The following is a 26,956-nucleotide window of genomic DNA, read 5'->3' on the forward strand; positions in this document are numbered from 1 at the left end:
TGGTGTCCAAGCCCATCAGTACTAACCACTCGCCTACAATGCAACATCACATGTCTCCAGAGCCTCACTTGGGGCCTAGCACTCTGAATTTTTGTTTAACTGAATTTAAATGTAGTGGCTTAAAAAAAAAAGAGAGAGAGAGAGAATGAAGCACTGCTATGTGCTGCGACATAGGCCAACCTTAAAAACACAATGTCAGGGCAGCCCGGGTGGCTCAGGGGTTTAGCGCCGCCTTCAGCCCAGGGCCTGATCCTGGAGACCCAGGATGGAGTCCCACGTCGGGCTCCCTGCATGGAGCCTGCTTCTCCCTCTGCCTGTGTCTCTGCCTTTCTCTGTGTGTCTCTCATGTGTCTCTCATGAATAAACAAAATCTTTAAAAAACTAAAACAAAACACAACAAAATATCCAGAGGAGGCAAATCTTTAGAAACACAAGGCAGATTAGTGGTTGCCCAGGGCTGGAAGTCAGGGAATGGGGAGTGAATATTGAGCGACTATGGGGTTTCCTTTGGAGGTGGTGAAAATGTTCTGGAGCAGGTGATGGCACAGCATTGGGAATGTACAAAGCACCACTGAATCATGTACTTTAAAATGGTAAACTTCACGTTCTGCAAATTTTATTTCAATAAAAGTCATCTAGAAAACCCTCAGTATTTTTAAGCTTTTGAAAGTAAAACAGCACCACTATATCTCTTTTATGGGAGATTTCCTTTGGCTTCTCCCTCTGCCTGCGTCTCTGCCTCTCTCAGTCTGTGTCTCTCATGAATAAATAAATCTTAAAAAAAAAAAAAAAAAAAAAAAAGCGAGCCTGCATCAGTTATCACCTGGCAGGCTGACTCAAGAGGTCTGGTGTGGGACTGGAGAATTTGCATTTCTTTTTTTTTTTTCAAGACTTATTTATCTATTCATGAGAAACACAGGAGAGAGACAGAGAGAGACAGAGAGAGAGGCAGAGACACAGGCAGAGGGTGAAGCAGGCCCCATGTAGGGAACCCTCCGGACATGGGACTTGATCCCAGGTCTCCTGGATCACGCCCCAGGCCAAAGGCGGCGCTACTCTGAGCCACCCGGGCTGCCCGATAATTTGCATTTCTAGGGAGTTCTCTGGTGATGTAGCTGATCCTGGACTGGAGGCCACACTTGGAGAATTATTAGTTTTGTACCAATGATCTGTTAAAGTCTGGGGGTGCTCTGCTAGACGCTTTCAAGAGAAGGGTGGCAGTCCCCCCATTGACAGCGCTGTGCTCTGAACCCAGCGCATGTTCACCTTTGTAGAATGAATGAATCAGTGGGGTGACTATCGTGTGATCAGAATGGCTGGCTTTCCCCTACCTGGAAACAGTATCTGGAGACACTGGCGAGATGTTTCTGGTTGATATGAGGGCTTGAGCAACCCTAATGCCAAGAGGTTAAAAAAAAAAAAAAAAAAAAGGCAAGCAAGCAGCCTGGCTTCTTAATATTTAGCATGGACATCCAAGTCTACACAAATAGAACACCATTTTTCTCTGGCTTAAAAAAAAAAAAAGGAACTAGAACAGCTTTTCTGACTGGGTAAATACTCCCACAGCATTATTCCATTTGCGCTTTATCATCTTCCAAGTCATTCAACAAGTGCCTTTCGACTGTCTGCTTAAGCAAAAACACTCTTTGGGGCATGTCGTAGGGTAGGTATGTATTTATATTTGAGTAACCCTTCTAGTGATTTCATGTGTTATTAAATATTAAATATTTTTGTTATTTTTGTAATTTTAAATCCTGCCTCCCTAACTGGACCACCATCTCCTGCGACCAGTGTTCTCACTTCCTTTTTTTTTAAGATTTTTATTTATTTATTCATGAGAGACCCACAGAGAGGCAGAGACATAGGCAGAGGGAGAAGCAGGCTCCCCGCTGAGCAGGGAGCCTAATCTGGGACTCTATCCCAGGACCCCGGGATCACGACCTGAGCCGAAGGCAGACACACTCAGTTGCTGAGCCACCCAGGTGCTCCAGCCCTTTTCCTTCTCATTTCCTTCCTCACCCCTCAGAGGTAACTACTTTGCTAAACTTTGTGTTTATCTTGCCCTCATTAAAAAAAATAATAATCTACAAGGGCACCTGGGTGGCTCAGACAGTTAAGTGTCTGACTCTTGATCTTGGCTCAGGTCTTGATCTCAGGGCTGTGAGTTTAAGCCCCACCTTGGGCTCCATGCTGGGTGTGGAGCCCACTTTAAAAACAATAATCATCTACAACTGATCTGTGTCCCTAAACTGTATGTTGTTTGGTTCTGCTTGTTTTGAAACTCTAAGTAGATGAAAACACCACTGTACTACTGTAATTGAAATTGATGTTCACAGCTATATAATATAATTTATCCAGTATCCTGTAGATAATAATCTTAGATTTACAGAACAGTTGGAAAGACATACACCTCCATATACCCTTTTCCCAGCTTTCTCTCATGTCAGCCTCTTATATCATCATAGTGCTTGTCAAAACCAGAAAATCAACATTGATACATTACTGCTAACTGAATTCCACTCTTTGTTGAGATTCCAGTAGTTTTTTCCACTAATATCCTTTTTCTGTTCTAGGATCATCCAATCCAGGCTCATGGGGGAATGTAAAAGCATTAGTGCTTAAGACTATTCCTGTACACATGTCCTACTGCATATAAGAGTTTCTGTACAGTGACCCCTGGGCTTGCTGGGGCACGGGATACATTACATCTTTAATTGTATTCAGTAAGTCAAATTTTTCTCCAATGTGACTGTCCCAATTTTACCTATTATGAGTTCCCATTGCTCCACCTGATAGGAAATTTTAAAAATTTGCCATGCTGGTCAACATGACAGGATGTCTATGGTTTAAATTTGCATTCTCTTGTTATTGTGGCTTGGTCTCTTTTTATAGGGTCCCTCTGGGATGAAGTGTCTCTTCATAGCTTTTATTTTTTTAAATCAAGCTATTGCTTTTACTTGTTTTTAAAAATAATTTTTGAAAAAAATAATTTTTGAATGCTAATTTTTTGTGTTATATGTCACAAGTTATCTTCTTTGTCCATAAAGTGTTAAATGTTTGTCAAAGGATGGGAAGATACTGATTTATTCCAGGAGTGTAAGTCCTGTTCTTTAAACTCCCATGAACCAGGATCCCTGAGTGGCGCAGTGGTTTAGCGCCTGCCTTTGGCCTAGGGTGAGATCCTGGAGACCCGGAATCAAGTCCCACATCAGGCTCTTTGCATGGAGCCTGCTTTTCCCTCTGCCTGTCTCTCTCTCTCTCTCTCTCTGTGTCTCTCATGAATAAATAAATGAAATCTTAAAAAAAAAATTCCATATTCTAAAATGTTTGCTATATAAGTAAAAAAAAAAAAAAACTCTCCTAAATTGAAAGGTGTTTAATTCCTGTCTTTGCAGAACTTACAAGGCGTTACACAATCCATGCCTAGTATACCCTTTTCTTTGTCCACATAGATGCAGCCACATTGGTCTCTGTTATTATTCAAATGGATCCACGTCTTCCTGTCTCAGGGCCTTTGCACTTGCTCTTCCACCAGCTATTTTTAAAATCTTTTCCTTCAGGTCTCTGCTCAGTGTAACTTCACCAGAGAGACCGTCACTGACCTGTTATCAAATAGCATCCTCTGATAATCTCCGTTCTCTTTTCTTCTTTAAAGTATAACCACATTGCATTCTAAATGTATTTTCCTGTCTCCTACTGGAGGTATGCTCTTCAGTCCCAGAGTCACTAAGCTACCTGTGGCTCTACTCAAAATGTGACTGCTCTGGATTAAGATGTCCAGACTTTCCAAAAAAAAAAAAAAAAAAAAGGAACTTATTAAAAATTTTGTATTGATTACATGCTGAAATAACATTTTGTGTTTTTTTTTTACAATTTTATTTTATTTTTTGACACACAGAGAGAGAGCATAAGTAAGCAGTGGTAGGCAGAAGAAGGAGAAGCAGGCTCCCTACTGAGCAGTGTGACCCATGCCAGGCTGGATCCCAGGGCCCTGAGATCACGACCTGAGCCCAAGGCAGGTGCTTAACCAACTGAGCCACCCAGGTGCCCCAACATTTTGGTTTAGGTTGTACTATTAAAGCTAATTTCATGTCATTGCATCCTGTATCATTTGGACAGCGTGGCTGAGAACACAAGCTCGAGCGGGAATGTGCGTCTGACTCAGACATTGCTCCGTCTGCTCTATCTCAGATCAGAAGCTCAATAAGTATTTGCTCAATGAAGGAATCCAAAAGTAGAATGCTGGTCTTTTTCTTATCCTCTCTGTTCCGTCCGTCTAACCCAGGGATAAAAAAAAAAAAAAAAATCAAATCAACAAAACTTTACTGAGATATTATTTCCATAAAATCCAACCTTTTCTAGTGAATTCAGCACGGCGTGCAACCACCGCCGCTCACTTCTAGAATCTTTCCATCACCCCAATCAGATGCCCTTATGCTCCGGTACGGGGGGGGGGGGGGGTCCCCATTCCCACCCAGGCGCCTGCAAAGCTGCTCTCGAACTCCTCAGATGGTCGGGGTTCACTTCCTAGGGGATGAGTTGCCCGTCTTGGGGGCTCTGGGGTAGCACCCTCAGGCCACGGCTCACCCCGGTCCCATCCCTCCGCCCAGCAGGACCCAGCGGGGAGCTGGACCCCCACCCCCACCCCCACCCCCGGCACGACGGGGCCGCGTAGCCGCATCTTCCCAGCCCACCGAAGAGCAGGTCTTCGCGGCTCCCGCTCGCGCCGCGGCTGCCTCGAGGGACCCCGAGACCCGGCCGGGCGGGACCCCGCCCTTGCAGCCCCCACCGCGGGCCACCGCAGCTCGGAGCGGCCGCTGGGAGCCCGATCCCCCGCCGCTGCGTTCTAACGCCGCCCTCCAGGAACAATGGCCGGAGCCGACCGACTCCGGGCCTCCGCGTGCGGGTGTCGGGGAGCCCGGAAGGCCGGCCCCTCGCCACCCCCGTCCCCGCCCCCGCCGCAGCCCCTTCCCGGGCTCCACTTTGACTCTCTCCCAGCCTCAACTGCCCCCCTCGCAAAATGGCGACCAACCGCCTCCTTTCCCGCCTGCCGTCGGTCACCTGACCGCACCAAGCCCCGCCCCTCGCGTGGCCCCGCCCCCCTCCCGTCCGAGGCCCAATAGCTGCGGAGACCTCGCCGCCGGGCGGCACGCGCCGGGAGCCCGGGCGGCGCGAGGGGCGCGCGAGGCCGCCCTGGGTGTCGTGGGGGGACCCGCAGCCACGCACGCGCGCCCCCGCCGCGGGTGAGCGGGCCGCTCCGGGGGCGGGATGAGGTGCGCGTGCGCGCCCGGAGGCGGGCGGCGCGAGGGGGGCAGGGGGCCGCTGGGAGGCCCGCCCGGCGCGAGGCTCGAGGCCCGCGCGCGAGCCCCCGGGGGCGGGTAAAACCCGGTTGCTGCTGCCCCTGCCCCCTCCCTTTCCTCCCTACCCCCCCCTTCCCGCCCCTCCTCACTTTTCAACCCCTCCCCCCCCTTAAAATCTAATTCGTTTATATATTTGTTTTTTAGGGGGCCCATCTCCCTTTCGAGGAGCGCAGCAGGCGCGGCGGGCGCCCCTCACCCCGCGTCACGCACGCACCTTCTGCACCCCAACAGCTCCGGGCCCCGCTGCACCCCGCAGGCCCTTCGCCCTTGGAGAAGGCTCTCCTGGGGGGGCCCCTGGCCCGCTGCATCCCCTTCCTTACCTCCCCCGCCCCGCAGGCCCCAACTGCCCCCTCGCAGCCCCCCCCCCCCCCCCCCGCTCGCGCCTCGGGCCCTACCGACCTCGGCGCTTTCTGCACCGCGGCCTTGCATTCGCTCTAGCTTCCAGGCCTTCTGCTAAAAATCACCTTTCCTCCTGAATAGGGGACCCGAATTTTTCTTTTAGGATCTTCCAGCAAAACCAAAAATCTCTTCTCTTCTTTGATTATACCCTTCAACCTCCTTTTAGAAACTTTCTCTAGCAAAAAAGAATATAAATATATATATATTTTTTTCTTTTCTGGATTTTTCCTCCATTCAGGATCTCTTTCCAGCAAAAATTTTCTGGCCACCAAGAGCCCCCCTTTTTGTCCTATCTTTCCACTGATAGCAGAGGAGCTCTGTTCTTCCAGTTTCTCATGTAATACTTGTTTTTCCAACGCTCTTCTCGACCTCTTCAGCAAAAATCCCTTTTTTGTCCATCACCAGTTTTACCCCAATTAGGCTTTTCCCAGCAAACCCCTCAGGTCCCTTCCCTAGGAAGGAAAGTAAGGAAAAGACAAAAATAACTCCCTTAACTGCAAAACCCTTTCCCTATCTAGATCTCCCCAATTTAGTATTGCTTCCTTCCTTCTTCCAAAAATTGCCTGTCATCCCCACAGTTTCACACCTGTGTGCTTGCTTCTTTGGGGACCCAAGTTCTGAATGCCCCTTCCTTTCCACCAGCTGCTTTCAGGACACAAGAAGTTGGATGAGTGTCCTGAATTTGCTACCCGGAGTTCCAGGAGGAAATATCCAGTGGTCTGACGGTCACCTGAACCCCCTCCCTGTGGGTCCTAAATTGGGCCCTCCTGTTCCCTGGAGATTCACTCATTTGTTCTTCTCCTGGTGAGTTTTCCCCTTTGCCCCTGTCCACAGATCCCTTCTTTGTCAGGATTCCTTCCTTTCTCAGAAGGATTTCTAATTGGCCCAAGTCTCTGTACCGATGATGAAACCATTATAAGTTTCTGCTTTGTGAGGTCAGATAAGGAAAAGGTTATGTATAGTGCATATTGGTAAATGCCTGCAGTGTGATGAACCAAAGGTCACGTGCCCCATCTAAGTGATACCAGTCAGTGGAAATGCCAGGACAGTGTTGCCAGAACTTTAAAAAAAAATTGTTTTTGAGAAGAGACACTATATTTATGTCAAACCTTTTGATCTGTAAATGGTGACAATGAATTTAATAGGTATTTAAAGGCAGTGTGGAGCCCTTACAAAACATGCCAGCTGGCCACCAGTTTGGAATATTTGGTTTAGGGTTTCTTTCTGTGTAAGACTTGCATACACAGATACTCACCCACTTGGGCACATGTGGATGCAGGACTTTTCCTCTTTACAGCCACAGTTCTCTAGCTTTTTGATCTTAGGGCTCCCCCCCTTATATTTAAAAATCATTGAAGATCCCAGAGAATTTGTGCACGTGAACTCTATACTGCTGATATTTGCACTATTAGAGGTTTAATACGTTTTTAAAATACTTATTCATTTATTTATTTATGATAGTCACACAGAGAGAGAGAGAGAGAGGCAGAGACATAGGCAGATGGAGAAGCAGGCTCCATGCACCGGGAGCCCAACGTGGGATTCGATCCCAGGTCTCCAGGATCAGGCCCTGGGCCAAAGGCAGGCGCCAAACCGCTGCGCCACCCAGGGATCCCTACTTATTCATTTAAAAATAAGTGATAAGCTTATTATGTTAACAAAATTGACTATTTTAAATATTTTTTGAAAGATGATATTTCAGAAAGAAATTTCGTGAGAATAGTGGCATTGTCTTACCTTTTGGAGTCACCTAGAATCTTATTTCTGCTACTGCATTCAGCCTTTTGAAATATTCCCTGTAGCTTCTGGAAAGTCTCACTGAGAATGAAAAAGGCAGGTAATGTCTGAATATTATTATGAAAATAGTTTTGACTCGAAGAATCCCTGCAAGACTCTGAGGACCCCCCAGGTTTCCCACCCCCATCCGCCTCACTTGGAAAACCTGCTGTTCTAGATGTTAATGCTTATTTGTATTTTATGCTAGGATCAGCTTTTGGAATGAGAAGGCTTGAGGTCTCTTTTCCTCCCTTAGTTAATTCTATGTGAGAAATTTTCTTAGAAAGCATAGTCATAGTTTTCTGATTCCTCCTTGTCTTCTATCTAGTTCTTAATGTGAGCTGTAAATCTGTTCTTTTAATGAGCAGAAGAGATGAGTTACCCTAATGGTTTAAATTATAATGGTTACATGATCAAGGGAGGGAGTGTTCTTTGGTTGTTCAGCTTAGGAAAGGACGTACGGCACATGGGGCAGGAGTCCCAGTCTCAGGTGTGGAATCCTACCATAGATGAGTGGTTACATGTGACGGTTTTGACATCAGAATACCCGGGGTTGAATTCTAACCTTGATCTTGGGCAGTTACTTAACTTCTCTGGGCTTTATTTACCTCATCTGTAAAAACAGGGTTAAGAACAGAGGATGTGCCTCAAAGGAGTGTTGTGGGAATTAGATGATCCATAAGTGATTCCAGGAGTGCCTGGCATAGGACAAAGCCTCAAGTGTGTGCTGCTATTGTTGGTATCTATATTGATCATAATTATAGGGGCCAGACAGGAAGAAAGCAAGGATCTTTGGGAACATCTGTTCAGAAATGGCAGTTATCCCTCATCTCTGTCCTACTAATAACTATCACGAAATGCAAAATCTAATAATTTTCAAGAAAAGCCAGAAATTAATATATCTAGTTGAAATCTCCCCATTAAAAAAAAAGTTGGTGAATGGGACGCCTGGGTGGCTCAGCAGTTGAGCATCTGCCTTTGGCTCAGGGCATGATCCCTCCCTGTCCAGGAATCGTGTCCTGCATCAGGCTCCCTACAGGGAGCCTGCTTCTCCCTCTGTCTGTGCCTCTGCTTCTCTCTGTGTGTCTTTCATGAATAAATAAATAAAATCTTTATTTTTTTTAATTTTTTTAAGATTTTATTTATTTATTCTTGAGAGAGAGAGAGAGAGGCAGAGACACAGGCAGAGGGAGGAGCAGGCTCCACTCAGGGAGCCCGATGTGGGACTCGATCCCGGGTCTCCAGGATCACACCCTGGGCTGAAGGCACATGCTAAACCACTGAGCCACCCGGGATGCCCATAAATAAAATATTTATAAAAGGGGATCCCTGGGTGCTCAGTGGTTTGGCGCTTGCCTTCGGCCCAGGGCGTGATCCTGGAGTCCCAGGATCGAGTCCTGCATTGGGCTCCCTGAGTGGGGCCTGCTTCTCCCTCTGCCTGTGTCTCTGCCTCTCTCTCTCTCTCTCTCTCTCTGTGTGCATATCTCTCATGAATAAATAAAATCTTTAAAAAAAAAAAAGTTGGTGACTAACCCTGTTGCAAAAAGCACTGTGTAGGCCAAACAAAACAAGACTATAGTTGTGATAATGTTTGGAGTAGGAAAACAAGGCAAGGACTTGCATAGCTGGGGTAGAAGCTGCAAGTCTCTCATATTTCCCAGCTTCCAACAATCTGACCTTACTCGGACATGATCATTGTCTCCCTGGTAACATCGATGCAGAGAGGGAAAGGAGAAGATGGTGCTTGAGGGGAAAAAATGAAAGAAAGAAAACCAGACAGAATAGTAGGCTGGGGCATTTTTTTAAAGAGGAAAAGAGGTGGCCCAGTGGAATCCTCTCCCTCAATAGCGAAAGGAACGCAGAGAGCTTTCTCTGATCGGAGATAGTTCTGTGCTGGGCAAGATGCCATGAGAAGTATGGACACAGAGGCAGAGGAACAGCCATCCTAGAGCTTGTGGTCTGGGGAAAATAGAAGAACCTGAGACAGAATTAGACTCTGAAGCCGTCTGAGGTTAAGCGTTCAGTGACCTGTCAGACAGGTGCTTATGGCATCTGGATGGAGGGAGAGGTAGTCTCAGACTTCAGATGTTGGAAGGGGCCCCTTCAGCCTGATGTTGAAAGGTTTCATTCAGTAAAGCTGAGTAAAGAGAGGCTGGTCAAGGGAAACTGTACAAATCAGTCATAAAGGAAGAGGTCTCCAGGGGCCTAGCAGGGCATATAAATGAGTAAGGTAGGGAGGGTGTGAGAGATTAGGCAGTGGTGAGGACTCTGGCAAACTGGAGAGTGCCTACTCTGTCCTAAGCAGCAGCACTTCTCAGCTCCAGCCAGTTGCTTCTTTTCAGGAACAGGGACTCAGGGTTGACAGAGCCTCAGATCTTTTTTTTTTTTTTTTTTTTTTTTTTTTAATACTAGAACTCATTGATTTATTTGGAGTAGGATCTGTGCCCAACACAGGCTTGAACTCGTGGCAGGGAGACCCAAGAATCCCACCCTCCACTGACTAAGCCAGCCAGGTACTCCTTTTTCAAGATTTTTTTTTAAAGATTTTATTTTATTTATTCATGAGAGAGACAGAGAGGCAGGTTCCCTGTGGGAAGCCTGATGTGGGACTCAATCCAAGGACTCCAGGATCAAAACCTGAGCAAAAGGCAGATGCTCAACCACTGAGCCACCCAGGTGCCCCTCAAGATTCTTTCTTCCTTTTTTTTTTTTTTTTTTTTTTAGATTTTATTTATTTGACGGAGAGAGAGAGTGCACAAGCAAAGCAAGGGGAGTAGCAGAGGAATAGGGAGAAGCGGTTTCTCCCCTGATCAGGGTGCCCGACATGGGACTCGATCCCAGCACCCTGGGATCGTGACCCGAGCCGAAGGCATACGCTTAACTGAGACAGGCAGGTGCCCCTTCCCCTCAAGATTCTTAAATAGAGAGGATCCCTGGGTGGCGCAGCGGTTTAGCGCCTGCCTTTGGCCCAGGGTGCGATCCTGGAGACCTGGGATCGAGTCCCACGTCGGGCTCCTGGTGCATGGAGCCTGCTTCTCCCTCTGCCTATGTCTCTGTCTCTCTCTCTGTCTCTCTCTATCATAAATAAATAAAAATTTAAAAAAAAGATTCTTAAATAGAAGTTGTAAAGCCTTACTTCAATGAAAAGTCTCCAGATCTGTGGTGAGCGTCCAATATGATAGCTGCTAAGCACTTGTAGCTATGTAAATTTAAATTTAACAAAAGCTCAATAAAATAGATAATTTAGTTCCTCGGTTGCATCTCCTGCATTTCTAGGCACTTGTTAGCTGCTCAGGGCTAGTGGCTGCCACCGGACAGTGCAGATTTAGACCGTTTCCATCAGCACACAAAAATCTTTTGGACAGCGATGCTGTGTCCAAAAAAAATCTGACAGATTTTTCGACTTGCTGACAAAAAGAAAAATAATCAGATTAGCTACCGGTGAAATAAAACATCTTGATAGAAGCAGTTAAGTGTTTAAGATTGTCCCTTTCCATCCAATGACTCGGTAAATGTTATTTACCTGTTTGTGTACCTGTTGCTGCAGGCTAGAACAAATGGCAGATTAATTTCCCAAGAGGCTGTAGCATTTCACAGGAGAATCACTGTTTGCTCCTGCTCCCACCAGTCATAGAATGACATGCCTTTCTTAAAAGAAAAACATTAAAATTGCTTTGGCTCCCAAGCGTTGGCTTAAATTGTTTTTTAAACTATTAAACAAGGCATAAACGATGATAAAACAAGGCATATGTTTCTAAAGCTTACAGTTTTTGTGGCACTATAAAGCCAAAATCAATTTGCAAATGAAATGTAAAACAAGGCAACGAAACCAGTGTAATTCAAATTACAAACATGAGTTTAGTGGGAGGGGTGCTATTTTGATGAAACGGAATAGCTTCTTTGAAACAAACATCTTACTGACTGCTGCACCATCCTGCTGTGGGTTTAGCAGACCCTGTGATGTCCTAGGTCCCCCATCTCTTTCCTCTCAGTTACAACTGTAAGACCTCTGTTTGTACCACGATGTCTTTTGGCTTTTAGGTGACCCCAAAGGCATTATTAGGAGCTCAATCCACCTCTGTCCTCTTCTGATTAGCCTGTGGCAATTAAAATCATCCTTTTTTGGTATTGGTGCGATTATAAGCATACCCTGGGTGTTGAAATCAAATAGTAGTACTGGGTTATAAGGTAGTAAACCAGTAATCCACACAGACTGATTTTCTTCTCTTAGGTTATTCTCCAAGTGAAAGCACAAAATTAGAAAATTCTTGGAAAGAATTGGGAATGCCTGTAAGGTTCCAAGTGACCACAAACCCTGCCCCACAGGGATTATCGGGGAGCCCTGTACATAGAAGGTGCTAAAACTTGTTGAATTGAATTTCTCTGTTGACAGAACAAGAGCAAGTTCAATATTGGCTGAGGGGGTTTTGCTTTACTAACTGGAAAGGATGTAAATATCAAAACATGGCCTTTGGACTTCAGGCTTGCCTGCCCCAAGTGGTAATAAGACCAGTTTTCTCTGTGGACTCTGGGAGTATGCTGGGAAGCAGGTGGTTAGGCCTGTGGGGATTTCTGCCCTTATCTGGCACCTTTCGTGCTTTCTAGATTAATTGGTGTAATGCAGTGTAAATTTATTTGTGGTGAATTAGTATGGTGTAGTGGGTAAGAATCCAACTGTAAAGTCAGAATATCTGGGTTTAAGGTATGGCTCAACTCCTTGTTAGGCATGTGACTATGGACAAATTACTTAGTGTCTCAGAATCAATCCCTTTCCTTCTTTCTACAATGGAGGTAATAAAGCACCTACCTCTGGGTTGTAAAGTGAGTGAATTAATGCATGGAAAGCTCTTAGTGTGATACCTGAGAAGGAGAAAATGCTTCATATTTTATTTTATGAAATATTACTTCATATTTGGTTTAAACAATGCTATTTTATTTTATTGGTTTGTTTTTATTATTAGAATTTACAAAAAGAGATGGCTTCTTTCCTCTTTGGAGTACTGAAGAGAGTTTATTACAGCACTGTACAAGAAACTTCAAAATAGGCAGAAAAATTCATTTTGCCTCAGAATAAAAATTTCTATGGTCCGCACTCCCATCTTTGCAATTTAGAAACCCAAAAAGCTCTGACAATGCCACAGTGTCCTAGATCTCATTTGGTGGGCAAACCTGAACTCATCTGTTACTCTTTACAGTATTTATTACATTTACTCGAGTCATCGTAGGTGTGGATGCAGAATTAATGATTTGGTTACCAGGTGCTGCCCCAGAGCCACTGAAGTTTACTTAAAATATAGTATTTGCATCGATTTACCCCCGTATTTTAGATCTAGAGTTGTACTCTTGTGGGCCTGTATTCACCTTTTGAGTTCCCCCGATAGGCTCCACACATAGACACACAGGTATAGATGCATGATGTGAAGTGCAGGTGTTGTGGGCACAGCTGTTCTATTACATTTCAACACAGAAAGAATGTTTTAGAACAGTAGAAACCAATAGTCTAGGAATCTAGACCTAAACTCCAGTTATTCTAGGATCCACCAGATTTTTTTATCAGCAGGTCATCAACATTTACTCAAAGTTTAGGTGAGGACAGAATTATTCGTAGTAGCTCAAAATGGAAACAGCCCAAATGCCTATCAATGAATGAATGAAGAAAATGTGCTATCTGCAGACTGTGGAATATTATCTGTCCTTGAAAAGTAATGAAGTAATTGTGCACACTGCAGTGTGGATTAACCTTGAAAATGCTATTCTTTGTGAAAGCAGCCAGATGTAAAAAGCTAATATTGTTTGATTCCATCATTTATATGAAATGGTTGGCCCTCTCGTTGAGTCACACTTTGTTTCTCTGCCTTGTAATTTTTTTGTTGAGAAAGTGAACATTTTGAATATTATAACATGGTGACTCTTGGAATCAGATTTTCCTTCCCCCTACCCTAGCATTTGTTACTGCTACTGCTTACGGGTTAGAATGTTTTGTAGACTCTTTTTGTAGACTATATTCTTTGTCATGTGTGGTCAGCGAAGTCTGTGTTCTGTTAGTTTGTGGTCAGCTAAGATTTGGCAAAGATTTCCTTAAATGCCTGGAGCCCAAATGTATCTCCCAGTCTTTGCACTTGGGCTCTGTGTGAGTGTAACTTCTGCACTCAGTGGGAGTTACATCTCTGCCTTCACCTTTACTTCCTGCTTTCACAGACAAGGTCACCCAGAAGTGAGAGCTTAGAGCCTTCGTGAGTGTTTTCTGAGCATGTGCCTGCCCTGGGCACATGGCCTTCTCAATTCCCTAAAATAATGTGGATGGTTTTTACTTATGTAATTTAATTTATTTTATTTTTAGTTAATTAGAGTCCATGGTTACATTAAGATTCACTCTTTGTGTTGTGTAATTTGTGGGTTTTGGCTAATGTATAATGTCACGTAACTACTGTTACATGAATCACACAGAATGGCCTCACTCCCCTCAAAGTTCTTCCTGTGCTTTACTTATTCACCCCTCCTCCTTCCCCTCGAACCCTGGCAACCACCAGTCTTTTAGTGTCTCTATAGTTTTGCCTTTTCCAGAATGCCATATGGTTGGAATCATAGAATGTGTCTTTTCAGACCAGCTTTTTTTCACTTAGCAACACACAATTAAGGTTCTTCCATGTCTTTTTGTTGCTTGATAGCTCCTTGTTTTTTATTGCTGAATAACATCCTATTGTATGTATGTGCCATAGTTTGGTTATCCATTCTCCTATTAAAGGACATCTTGGTTGCTTCTAGATGTATGCAGCTATGAAGAGAGCTCCTATAAACTTCTGTGTGCAGGTTTTATGTTGACATATGTTTCCAGTTCACTGGGATTGATACCAAGGACTGTGATGGCTGGACTGTATGGCGAGACCATGTTTAGCTTTGTAAGAAACTGCTGGCGTGGAAGCTTTTTGAAGCCCTTCCTCTTCAAAGCCTCCCGTTGTCCAGCTCTTCCTCCCTGGCTTTCAGTGGCATGTTTGTTCTTGGGCTCATCGATATCCTTTGCCCTGGGCTGCAGCACCTGCTTCATTGTTTTTATTTATTTATTTTGAGCATATTGAGTTGAAGTATAATTAACATGCGTTTATATTAATTGTGGGTGTACAATATTGCCTTTGACATTTTCAACAAATGTCATCCCTGTGGCTGTGCCCTGAGGAAGTTCCAGGTTAGGCAAAATCCAGGTAAGACCTTTGTATCCTCCCTTCAGGAGCCATCTGACAGGTCAAGACAGACAAGCTCAGCAATGTGAGAACAAGATTATCTCTGTTCCTTTCTGTACCAGAAGATTCCACCAGAATGTGGTTTCTGTCTTCAGAACCACTGCTAGGGGTGGGGGTAGTGTGGGTGATGAGACAGAAGTAGGTTAAAATGCCACAGCGTCCTCCTACCAGGTTTCATTCACCTTTGTCTTGCTGAGGGTCCATTTGTTTGCTGCAAACCTTTGACTGTTTTCCAGAGTTCCAATAAAGTTGATTTTTTCATTGTTTCTGCAGTGGCATGGGTGTGAAGTTTTTAAATTATTAGCTCAATCTTTTTCCTTCCCATAGGGCTATGCAGAGAGTCTGTTTCCTCTTGAGTCAGTTTGGTAACTTGTGTCTTTTTAGGAATTGGCCCATTTATCTTGAAGTTGCCTAATTTTTTGGCATGCAGTTGTTTGTAGTAACCCTTATAATCTCTATTTTTGTTCCCACTTTAATTTTGAATTTTGGTAATTTGAGTCTTTTTTCTCTTTTTTGGGGAGTGGGATAAATACTAGTTCAGATGTTACGTAGTTTATTCCTTTTTTTTTTAGGTAGTTACACTTAGATTCTTTTAGCATACATAAAGTACAGAGTTAATCATTGTCTTTTCATTTCCAAATGATTCAAAACCCATATTAGTCTTTTTTTCCAAGATTTTATTTATTTATTCATGATAGACACAGAGAGAGAGAGGCAGAGACATAGGCAAAGGGAGAAGCAGGCTCCATATGGGGAGCCTGATGTGGGACTTGATCCTGGGTATCCAGAATCACACCCTGGGCTGAAGGCAGGTGCTAAACTGCTGAGCCACCCAGGGATCCCCCATATTAGTCTTTGAACTGAGGTCTATGAGCAACTTCTTTAAAAAAAAAAAAAGATTATTTATTCCTGAGACACACAGAGAGAGGCAGACACATAGAGGGAGAAGTAGGCTCCCCACAGGGAGCCTGATGTTGGAGTCAATCCCCAGACCGGGACAACCCCCTGAGCCAAAGCTGATGCTCAACCACTGAGCCACCCAGGGCTCCTGTATGAGCAATTTCGTATGCCTTGTCTGAAAGGGTCATTGTTGTGCCCTCTTGAATACTAGTTTTCCTGCATGTGGAGTTCTGTGCTGGCTCTCCCCCTTCCATTATTTGCTGGAGGTGTTATTCCTTGTCTCCTAGCCTCCGTTCTTCCAAGATATTTGCCATCAGGCTAGTCATCGTCTCTTGGTAGGCTGTCTCCCTCTTCTTTCTGGTAGTTTTTAGGGTTTTCTCTCTGTCTTTAGTGATGAGTGGTTCTACTGCTGTGTGTTGAGTGAATTCATTTTTTCTCCCCCTGCTCTGCCTTGCAGTGGTTAGTCATTAACCATGTATCTTTAAGAATTAGGAGCTTTAAGTCTGGGACCCTGTATCCCTGCAATTCTGGAAATTCCTCCAATATCTCTGTAAGATGCCATGTTTTCCAGATCATTTGGCTGGCTTGGTTGAGGGAGCCTGTGATTTTTTATCTTGGGGCTGAGTTCAAGCCCTACGCTGGGTGTAGAGATTACTGAAATATAAAATCTTAAAAAAAAAAAGGATGTAGTGTCTTCTGTATTCTCTCCTCTTTCTGGGATGTCTATTGGACGTTGTTAATTTTTTGCATTTGCTTCTCCATTTGTACTGTCTCAGCTTCTCATTCGTATTTTCCATTTCTTTATCTCTCTGTGCTGAGTTCTAGGGGAATTTCCTCAGATTGCTCTGCCAGTTTATTATTTCTCTCTTCAGCACTGTTTTTCTGTTGCTGAACCCTTCCAGTGAGCTTTGAATTTAAATGTCTTCATGCAAGTTTCACTAGTTTCTTTAAAAAAAAAATATTTGTTCTTGTCCCATACTGACTTACTCTTTTTCTCATGCTAGGTTTTATTGTCTCTCATCACCCTATTTCCTTCCTAATTCTTGGAGTACCTCTTTAGGCTTGTGTGCAGTTTTTCTTTTTTTTTTCTTTTATCTTTTTTTTTTTTTGAAGATTTTATTTATTTGAGAGAGAGAGCATGAGCTGGCAGGGGGAGAGTAGAGAGAGAGGAAGAAGCAGACTCCTCACTGAACAGGGGGCCCATTGTGGGGCTCAGTCCCAGGACCCTGGGATCACGACCTGAGCCAAAGGCAGACACTTAACCAACTGAGCCACCCAGGTACCCCTTCTTTAAGTTTTCTCATTGCTGCTGGCACATGGGGTTTTTACCTGTCTCTTGAGCTTGGCTATATATTAAAAATTATCTTCTGTCATATTTCTCTGTGTTTATAGCTGGAGAAAGAGGTCAGTTCTGTCCATGTTGCCGGAAATCCTTTCATTTATTACTTACAACAACCTTATGATGGAGGTACTCTATGCCCAGTTTACAGATGAGGAAACTGGGGCTCGTGGAGCTTAAGTGACTTGCCCACATTCACATGGCTGTTAAGTGGCAGAGAACAGACCCAAACACAGGTCTGTTTGAATTCCAAGTCCGCGCTCTATCCACCATGCTGTATTGCCATCTCATAATTTTAATTCCTCCTCATTCATTTTTAGGAATTAGACATCAACAAGAGCTTTTCCTCCCTGACTCCTTACACGGCCTTGCTTGTTTGGAGAGTAGGTCTTAGCCAAGACCTGGCAGTGGAGAGCCATGGACCAGTACAGCCTTGGGGACGAGGGTGCCCTTCCTCCAGAGATGCATCTCCCTTCGTTTTCCGAGAGCCAGGGACTCAATTGCAGCGACACCCTCAACCGGGATCTGGGTCCCAGCACACGTGACCTGCTCTATGCTGGCCTGAGTGGTTTGGACCTGGACTCCAGCCTCCCCACGCCTGACATGCCCAGTGAGGCACTGGAGGACAACTTAGATACCCTGTCCCTGTACTCCGGGAAGGACAGTGACTCCATGAAGCTGCTGGAGGAGTATGCAGATCCGGAATCTCAGGCTTCCTTACAAGGTGAGGCTGTCCACCTGGGTCCGAGGGCCTACAGGGCTGTGTGAAAACCCTGGTGGCCAACTATGAGATTGCTTCTGCACGGAGTGGATAAGAAAATATTTACCTTCCACAGGTGAATAGGGAACAGGGGACAATCACTTTCTTTTTTAACTTGGGAATTGTTTCCAGTGTTCTAGTCAAGGAAACTGAATACTGATCCTAAGAAATAATGTTGAGAAACTTGGCCGTTTCTGAATGTCCTAATCTTGTGTGTGATGTGGGCAGACCTTTGAGTTCACAGGAGACTTCCCTACCAATTACATCTCAGAGGCCCCTTTCACATTTTCAGAATGCCCTGGGATCCTGTCTGTCTGCCACTTGGCTGTCTAACCTTCCCCAGCCTCAGTATCTTCATCCGTGAAGTGGGGGGATGATAATGCCCACTCTGCTTCGCCTCAGAGTGATAGCAGTAAAAAGCAAGAGAAGAAATGTATGTAAAAGCACTGTGTGGACTGTAAAACATGGGACAGATGGTATTTTCATCCATATCAATAGAGTTCATCCCTGACAGTCCATTGATTTAGTTCTAAGTTTCTCTCTTCAACAGCAGAGGAGCAAAAGGAGAGCTGATGGAATGGCGAAAGGCCCTGGTGCAATTTTCATTTGGTTTTTTGGTTTGCTTTCAGGGTTCCCTTACAAGATAAATCCGACCTAAAAAATTTTTTTAAGATTTATTTTTTAATAGAGCACATAAGAGGAGGGGCAGAGAGAGAGAGAGAATCTCAAGGAGACTCCCCACTGAGCCTGACTCCGTGTTCAATCTCACAACCCCGAGATCATGCCCTGAGCCAAAATCAGAAGTCAGACACTCAACCAACTGAGGCACCCAGGTGCCCCAAATTAGATTTTTGCTAACTCTTTTCCTGGGTTCTTGGGTAAGTAGCTTAGATGGGTTGACTGAGCCAGAGCTTTTCTTTTTTTTTTGTTTTGTTTTGTTTTTTTTGTTGTTGTTTTTTTGGTTTTCTTTTTTAGATTTTTTTATTTATTCATAGAGACACAGAGAGAGAGGCAGAGACACAGGCAGAGGGAGAAGCAGGCTCCATGCAGAGAGCCCGACGCGGGACTCGATCCAGGGTCTCCAGGATCGCGCCCTGTGCCAAAGGCAGGCGCCAAACCGCTGCGCCACCAGGGCTGCCCGAGCCAGAGCTTTTCGATAGTTAATTCATACCACATGCACGGAGCACCACGTCCATGATGGCTCTGCAGAACAGATGTTAATGTCAGGATAAGCAGCTCAGGAAATGTCCTGAAAACTTGCTAAAATGAAAAACTCATGAAGCCTCCTCTCCACACAAGACGCAGTAGACTAAGGGTCAGCCTTATCACTATGTTGGAGTGATAGCTGACACAAAATCCTAGAATCATGGGACATGTGCAGTGTTTAGGCACTGGGCCAACCCCAGGGAATATGGGATTAGGTGCCTAGCCCTGGCCACAGGAGCTACCTGAAAAATGCTGGTAGTGTGAATATGGGTGCATTTTGCTGAACAGAGAAACCATGGCTTTCATTAGGTTTTCATGGGGGTCTGTGTCCCTGTCCGTGCATTACAAATCATTAACCGACCTTTTTTTAAAAATTTATTTTATTTACTGATTCATAAAAGAGAGAGGCAGAGACATAGGCAGAGCGAGAAGCAGGCTTCCTTTGGGGAGCCTGCTACAGGACTCTGTCCCAGGACCCCGGGATCATGCCCTGAGCCAAAGGCAGATGCTCAACCACTGAGCTGTCCAGGTATCCCACAAATCATTAACCTAGTTCATTTTTCCTAATGTATTTTATTTTATTTATTTTATTTTTTAAAGATTTATTTATTTATGATAGAGAGAGAGAGAGAAAGAGAGAGGGGCAGAGACACAGGAGGAGGGAGAAGCAGGCTCCATGCCGGGAGCCTGACGTGGGACTCGATCCCGGGACTCCAGGATCGCGCCCTGGGCCAAAGGCAGGCGCCAAACCGCTGAGCCACCCAGGGATCCCCTTTCCTAATGTATTTTAAACTTGAATTTTTTTTATATCTCATAAAAACAGGAGTCCACTGTATATTAAATTCTAACTCCTTATACTTCTCCAGCTTAACTTCAGGCCAGTGTAACACTTGTATTCATTTTCCCAATTAGGAAAATAGTACACAGTTACTAATGAAAACTTAGGAAATAGAGAAAAGTAACATCAGGAAAGCTCCCCAGTCTGGCTCCCACACGTAGATTTTGAAAAACATGACTGAAGGCACTCAGAAAAACATGGTTTTGCTCAGGGGCAGTGAATATGTGATGCAATTTGAGGTTTTTTATTTTTTTATTTTTATTTTTATTTTTAAATTTTTATTTATTTATGATAGGCACACAGTGAGAGAGAGAGAGGCAGAGACACAGGCAGAGGGAGAAGCAGGCTCCATGCACCGGGAGCCTGACGTGAGATTTGATCCTGGGTCTCCAGGATCGCGCCCTGGGCCAAAGGCAGGCGCTAAACCGCTGCGCCACCCAGGGATCCCAATTTGAGGTTTTTTAAAAGTAGTGTATTTGCTTTCTTACATAAAGGTCTTCCCTCATCATCATAAATTACTCCATAGTGCTCTTTGTATTCTTGTTTCTTAGACTGTTTGCGTTTCTGTGAACAACTTTTTTATGTGTTGAGTTTCCTTTTTTGGCCACGTTCTTTGAACATATTCCTTCAAGGAGGTTTGCCTGTCAGAGAACATACACCGTTTTTTCTTTTGTTTAGATTTTATTTATTTATTCACGAGAGACAGAGAGGGGCAAAGACACAGACAGAGGGAGAAGCAGGCTCCATGCAGGGAGCCCGATGTGGGGCTCAATCCCAGCACTCCGGGATCATGCCCTGAGCCTAAGGCAGACATGCAACCACTGAGCCACCTAGGCATCCCAATACACCGTTTTATAACATATTTGTAACACTGCCTTCTGTGAGCATCAGGCAGCTTCTCAGGCCAGTGCCTCTGCCTGATTTTCAGTGTCCTTGTCAAATTTTTGCAACATTTGGTTTTCTGGTTTATTTATTTTTAAATTTTATTTATTTGTTAGAGCTCAAGCAGAGGGAGAGGGAGAAGCAGACTCCCTGCTGAACAGGGAGCCCTATGTGGGACTCCCATCTCAGGACCCCAGGACCATGACATGAGCTGAAGGCAGATGCTTAACCAACTGAGCCCTGGGCCCTTGGATTTTTGGGTCCTGCCCCTGGCAGCACCCCAGAGAAGTGGAGGTTTCTGAACTTGCCATCTCATGAGGCAGTCTGAATCCATTTTGAGGACCACTCTAAAGAGCAGGAGTATCTTCCACTGTTGGTCTGTCCAATAGATGATTGTGGAGTGTCCATGAGTGCGAGGAGGGGAATGCTGGGAATAGCAGGAGCCTGCAGAGTCCTCGCATCCATGGCCCCTGCATTTCCAGTGATTTGAAATCAGCTTCTCTTTAGTCTGGAGGAAAGCAAACCTATCTCTGTCCCTTGGAACAAAGCAGAAGCAGTCTGTTCCTTCCCTACTCACTGGCCCTGGAATAATTGACGAACCCCCTTCCTCCCATTCCTCAGGTGAATGATTTTAAACATACCTTTTATCATTTTACCCAGAGGGACACAGAAAACATGGAAATGCAAATGCATTCAAATACACAAAAAGAGTAAAAGAAGAGGCCCACAATCCTACCAGTATATGCCATTCTCTCAGCTTGTTTTCTATTCAGATTTATTTGTCTTTTTGTGTTTTGTAGCAGGTTACTGTTTTCTCAGTGAGTAGCGCGGCGTGAACGTCCATTTGTGTTGGATGTTTTTCCATAGTTTTATCTTTTTTTTTAAGATTTTATTTATTCATTCATGATAGACATAGAGAGAGAGAGAGAGGCAGAGACACAGGCAGAGGGAGAAGCAGGCTCCATGCAGGGAGCCCGACGTGGGACTCGATCCCGGGACTCCAGGATCACGCCCTGGGCCAAAGGCAGGTGCCAAACCGCTGAGCCACCCAGGGATCCCCTATAGTTTTATCTTAAATGCTGTTCTAGACCACTCAGACCATCAAGCAGTCACCTGTGTGCCCTTTTATCAAATGTTAGGTTGTGTCTAAAGGGAATCCAGGCAGTGCTGCTGTTAACTACTTTGCCAGCTACTTCTTTGTATAAATCTGTGTATTTTTACTTTAAGATCCCAGAGGTGGAATTGGCTGGAAGAAAGGATTTATACTTTCCTAAGGCTTTAGATTGTATTTTTCTGGGTTGGCCTTCTGAGAGCACCATGGGTGGCCTGGCCCATGTTGGTCAGTCACCTCCTCACCTCCATGTCCTAGGAGTGCTTCAGACAGCTGCTGTCCCTCTGCATGGCCTGGCTGGGATCTCTTCTCTTTCGCATCCTTTTCTCTATGCCCAAGGTGGCTGAAGCTGGAAGACGCTGTCCTGACCCCAGTGGGTCATGGCCCCAAGACTTGCCGAGTGCCTTAGCCATGCCCTTTGTCATCCCCACATGTCTGTAACCTGTGCTTTCTCCCTCTGTTTAGACCTGGGCCTTGGCGTGCTCAAGATGCCTAAGGAGGCTGATGAAGGAGGCAGGGCTACCTGTGGGAGTACCAGGAAAGGCAAGCGGCAGCACACTTCCCCCCAGAACCCGCTTCTGGACTGCAGCCTCTGTGGAAAGGTGTTCAGCAGCGCCAGCTCCCTTAGCAAGCACTACCTGACGCACAGCCAGGAAAGGAAGCACGTTTGCAAAATCTGCAGCAAGGCCTTCAAGCGCCAGGACCACCTGTATGTGGGAGCACGGTCAAGGGGCCAGTGGGGAGTGGGCATGCTCCCACTTCCCTTAACGCCCTCCCAGGCAACCAGGCCTGCCCTCAGCTGGGGTCCCCTCCCACTCCCAAGATGGCTGTGACCCCATGTGCAGATGTACCTCTCTTCTCCCACTGCCAGTGCTCCTGAGCCCAGGGCTCGCTCCTCCCAGAGCAGATCACTTTTCCCAGCCCCCATGTTCACACCAGGGAGGAAATCACTGCCTCAATTCTGCAGGCAGGACCCTTGTGGGTTTCAGGACACATAAGGGCTCACTCCCAAAAGAATTTTGTCACACAGGGAATTGGGCTAACTTTAGAGAGAAATGTTTTGGAGGCCCTGGCAGGTGTCCGAGGAGAATGGATCTGCGTCTCATGAGGAGTGTGGATGGGAATAACTCAGGGGCCTGAGAGATTCTGAAATGCCTGTTTATAGAATATGTTAGTGGAGCATTAATTTTTTTAACTCCATTTTGCCCTCCTAAACTCATGATGTAAAAAATAAAGCCCACTTTAAGAGTTAGCCAGAATTCCCTTTGTTCTCAGTATCTTGGAAAATCATGAGCTTTTCTTGCTAATGAGGCAGGAAAGGCAGACTTTTTTCAAACTAAGAGACTTGCCAGTGGTAGATGGCAAATCCTTGCATTTTTAGGATGCACCTAACTATGGTTGGGGCTAGAAATGGAATCTCCCGACTCCTCCTCTGCAGCTGCCCTCTGATGGAGGCCAAGGCCAGCCTTTGAGGAAGGGCTGTATTATTTACTGGAGATACCCCATGTGTCATGTTGATTAGACCATCCAGGGAAGGGCTGTTGGGAACCCAGAGCAAGACTTAGGATATATTAATGTACATAGAAGTATGATATAGATGTAGTACATATTTGTATTCATTTATAATTGCAGAAATTACAGAAGGCACATTTGACTGCTAGAAAGTTTTTACTGATGGGCATCTGTAATTTTTTTTTTTTTTTTTTGCTGGAGTGGGTTCCAGGTAGCTGTCTCCTTAGAGGAGTGCTATGGGAAGGCAAAGGCTCCTTTGGCTAAGGGAATGGTTATCCTGAAGATAGCATCTCCTTCACTGTGTCCTGCAGAACCTTGGTCCTCAAGGATGCTAGGAGGGGCTGTTTAAATAAATGGTTCTGTGGGCACATAGGTTTGAGAGATATGGGAGGTTAAAGAGATGTCTCTCTATGCACTATATAGCTTTTAAATTTGCTACGCTGAACCTCCAAGGAGCAAATGGTGTTTTTTTTTTTCAAAACTTCCTTGCCAGCTGAGCCCACGTCCTCAGGGAGTGACTCTGGAGGACTGGTGTTCCTTGGGAACTCACTTTGGGGAACTCCAATCTGGCTCTCATTGATTTTTTTCCCCTCATATAAGGGTTTTGCTCGAAGGTGAGGGAGGGGAGCACCCCTTGCATTGCTTTGCCCATAAGAGTGGCTGCCTGGGTCTTTCCTCAGGGAGGCTCAGTGTAGCTTCTGATTGATGGGATGGATGCACCGCCACCCCCTGGGGACACACCTGGGGTTCTGTGTGTGGTAAGGGGCAGCTGAGAAACCTGCTGACTGACTTCTCTCGTGTGACTCCAGGACTGGGCACATGCTCACCCACCAGAAGACCAAGCCCTTCGTGTGCATCGAGCAGGGCTGCAGCAAGAGCTACTGTGACTACCGCTCCCTACGTCGGCACTACGAGGTCCAGCATGGTCTGTGTATCCTAAAAGAAGCCCCCCCAGAAGAGGAAGCCTGTGGGGACTCCCCCCACGCCCACGAGGGGGCCAGCCAGCCTGCACCCGCTGGCCTGCGATCTCTGGTGCCCCCAGAAGCCAGGTCCCCCAGCTCCCTCTTGCCCAACCGAGACCTCCTGCGCTGTATTGTGAGCAGCATCGTCCACCAGAAGATCCCTTCTCCCGGCCCGGCCGCCGCGGGGCCCTCAGATGGCAGTGAGGGGAGGAACACAGCCTGTCCCTGCGCACCCTCTTCCGGGCCCTCCTCCTGCACCCCAGGTGGCATCCCAGTGGCCCCTGGAAACCTGGGCATTGACGTTCCGGAAGAGCCTCGTCCCCCAAGGAAGGAGCCTGCTGCAGCCATGTTCACAGCCGTCCACTCAAGAGCAGTGGAGAATGGGGGCACTGACCTGGCTGAGTCTGAGCCCCCTCTGCTCCCAGTGCCGCCCACCCTGGAGGGGTGGCCTGAGGGTGGCCCCCTACCTGCCTGCCTGCCTCTGTTCCGAGCCCAGACGGTCCCCACCAGTTCCCAGCCAGCCAGCCACAACTTCCAGTGGCTCCGGAACCTGCCCGGCTGCCCCAAGAACAAAGGGAACAATGTGTTCATGGTCCACAAGCCCCCGTCAGTGCCATCTCGGGAGGGCTGCGAGTCAGCCCCTGGCCCCAGCAGCACCTCCCCCGTGGGGGAACCCTTGCCCAACTCAGGCCCCAGTCTGGAGGACGCGTTGCCCTTCCCTGCCACGCTCCTGAAGGCACCTGGGGAAGCCTCAGGGGACCCCAGATATGTTGGCGGAGAAGACGACTCCTGGGTTTCCAAGAAAAGCAAGTTTGACTGCGACTCCTTCTTGCGGCAGAACCCCGGGGAGCCCAGCCTCCCAGATGCCCAGAAGCCCAGCGGGCTCCCATCGGATGCCACTCCACTCTTCCGGCAGCTGTTCCTGAAGTCCCAGGAGTCTCTGGTGAGCCACGAGCAGATGCAGGTGTTCCAAATGATTGCCAAGTCCCAGCGGATCTTCTCCCAGCTGCCGGGGCCCGAGGGCAAGCAGGCTGCCCTGAAGCCACTGCCGGGGCCATGGCCGCAGCAGCCCCCACCACCAGCAACTCCTGTTGACTCTCTCCATGCTGGCCCTGGATACCCGGAGCCAGAGGGGTCCCCAGGCCGCAGGAAGAAAACCACGCCCGGGTTCCCCAGAGAGGCCTCTCCGGGCGGCACCAGACGGGACACCAAGGGAGGACCAAAGGTGGCCACTGCTCCGCTGCCCCTCACAGCGGCATCATTGGACCCTCCTGGGAATCCAGACATCTCTCTAGCCAAGCAGCTGAGATCCACTAAAGGGACCTTGGACTTGGGGGACATCTTCTCCCCCGGGGGCCCCCGGCAGACCCAGTTAGGTGGGGAGGAGACCCTCGGAGCCCCGCTCCCTGGGAAGCAGGCCCAGGCGGAGAATGGCCCAGCTTTGGGGGCCGGGAAAGGCGAAAAGAGCCAGGCCTGCACCCGGGGCGGAGGCTACAGGCTCTTCTCCGGCAACCCTAGGTCCCAGCGCTTCTCAGGCTTCAGGAAGGAGAAGGTGAAAATGGATATGTGCTGCACGGCCTCCCCAAGCCAGGTAGCCATGGCCTCCTTCTCATCAGCTGGACCACCAGCAGAGCCACCCCAGGACTCCAAGTCCAAGCTGACCATATTCAACAGAATCCAGGTACGTGGGCCCTGCCCTCATGCCACCCCCAACCTCTGACCCACCTGTCCAGGCCCCAGGCCAGAGTCTCCTGCGTCCCATGTGTGACTTGCTTCTGCACCTATTGGTTGGCCAGGCATTGTGTTTGATCCTTGGGGATCCTCCTCCAGAGCAGATTTGCAGAGATTGTGGCTCTTCCTGTCACCCCCTCCCCCGAAAGAGCCAGAATGAGGTCTTCAGCATTGTCAAAGATCCTTCCCTTCCCACCCCATCCCCCTGAGCTTTTTCTGCTGGCTTGCTTTTTGCCTCTCACTTCCTTTTGGATTGCCCTCCTTAAATTCTTCAGGGACCATAAAGGTAGAGTTCTGCCCCCGTAAATGTTCCTGCGCACGATGCCCTGCCTCTCCTGGTGGGAGTCTCGGTCCCGATGCCAGCCAGCGCTTGTGGAATGGTAGCTCCGTCCTTGTGGGTGGCATCCACCAGGTCTGGGTGCAGAGAGGTGGGCCATCCTTCCTTGTGACGGCCCGGGGTCCAGCACCCTTCCTGTCACCCCAGAGCTGTCTTTTTCTTCTCTCTCTCTCTTTTTTTTTTTTTTTTGACAGCACACATGATTTAATTCACCATGTTGAAGTGTACTCTCCAGTGGCTCTCAGTATATTCACAGGATTGTACATCCCTTACCACTCTTTGCCAAACGTTTTCATCACCCCAAACAGAAGCCCTGTACCCTGAATTGTCCCCCCAATCTCTCCATCCCTCCCGACCCCTGGCAACCATGAATCTACCTGTGTCTATGGGTTTGCCCTTTCTGGACATTTCACGTGGTTGAAGTCATACACTATGTGGCCTTCTGTGTCTGGTTTCTTACACTTGGTGTGGTATTTTCAAGTTTTGTCTGTGTTCTAGCACCTGTCAGTGCTTTGCTCTTTTATACAACTGAGTAATATTCCACAGTATGGACGCATCACGTTTTGTTAATCCATTCATCAATTGGCATTTGGGTTGTTCCCACT

The 26,956-nt window shown here is 46.8% G+C and overlaps 1 protein-coding gene and 1 long non-coding RNA gene across 5 annotated transcripts in view; one reads left to right on the forward strand and one right to left on the reverse strand.

The window, feature by feature from the left end:
- Positions 1 to 3,817: 3,817 nt before the first annotated feature.
- Positions 3,818 to 11,803, reverse strand: LOC140603031 (uncharacterized). 2 transcript variants are annotated; one of them, XR_012006058.1, is made up of 5 exons: positions 11,685 to 11,776; positions 11,059 to 11,183; positions 10,672 to 10,942; positions 7,497 to 7,577; positions 3,818 to 4,276 (listed from the first exon to the last, which is right to left on the reverse strand). It is a non-coding gene; the product is annotated as an uncharacterized lncRNA (long non-coding RNA). The 2 variants fall into 2 exon arrangements; XR_012006057.1 differs by having other exon boundaries at positions 3,819 to 4,276; positions 11,059 to 11,179; positions 11,685 to 11,803.
- Positions 5,145 to 26,956, forward strand: part of ZNF541 (zinc finger protein 541) — a 45,587-nt gene continuing 23,775 nt past the window's right edge. Inside the window, exons 1-5 of one of the 3 annotated variants that reach the window (XM_072773442.1) lie at positions 5,145 to 5,243; positions 6,402 to 6,563; positions 17,333 to 17,736; positions 22,275 to 22,518; positions 24,131 to 25,964. In XM_072773442.1, the coding sequence (XP_072629543.1) occupies positions 17,430 to 17,736; positions 22,275 to 22,518; positions 24,131 to 25,964 (2,385 nt within the window). In that variant the 5' untranslated portion in view covers positions 5,145 to 5,243; positions 6,402 to 6,563; positions 17,333 to 17,429. Of the gene's footprint in view, positions 5,244 to 5,331; positions 5,379 to 5,723; positions 6,564 to 17,065; positions 17,249 to 17,332; positions 17,737 to 22,274; positions 22,519 to 24,130; positions 25,965 to 26,956 lie in introns of those variants that run through there. The other 2 variants (XM_072773432.1, XM_072773452.1) reach the window with 2 other exon arrangements.

This window comes from Canis lupus, chromosome 1 (genome assembly GCF_048164855.1).
Source record: "Canis lupus baileyi chromosome 1, mCanLup2.hap1, whole genome shotgun sequence".
NCBI classification, from domain to species: domain Eukaryota; kingdom Metazoa; phylum Chordata; class Mammalia; order Carnivora; family Canidae; genus Canis; species Canis lupus.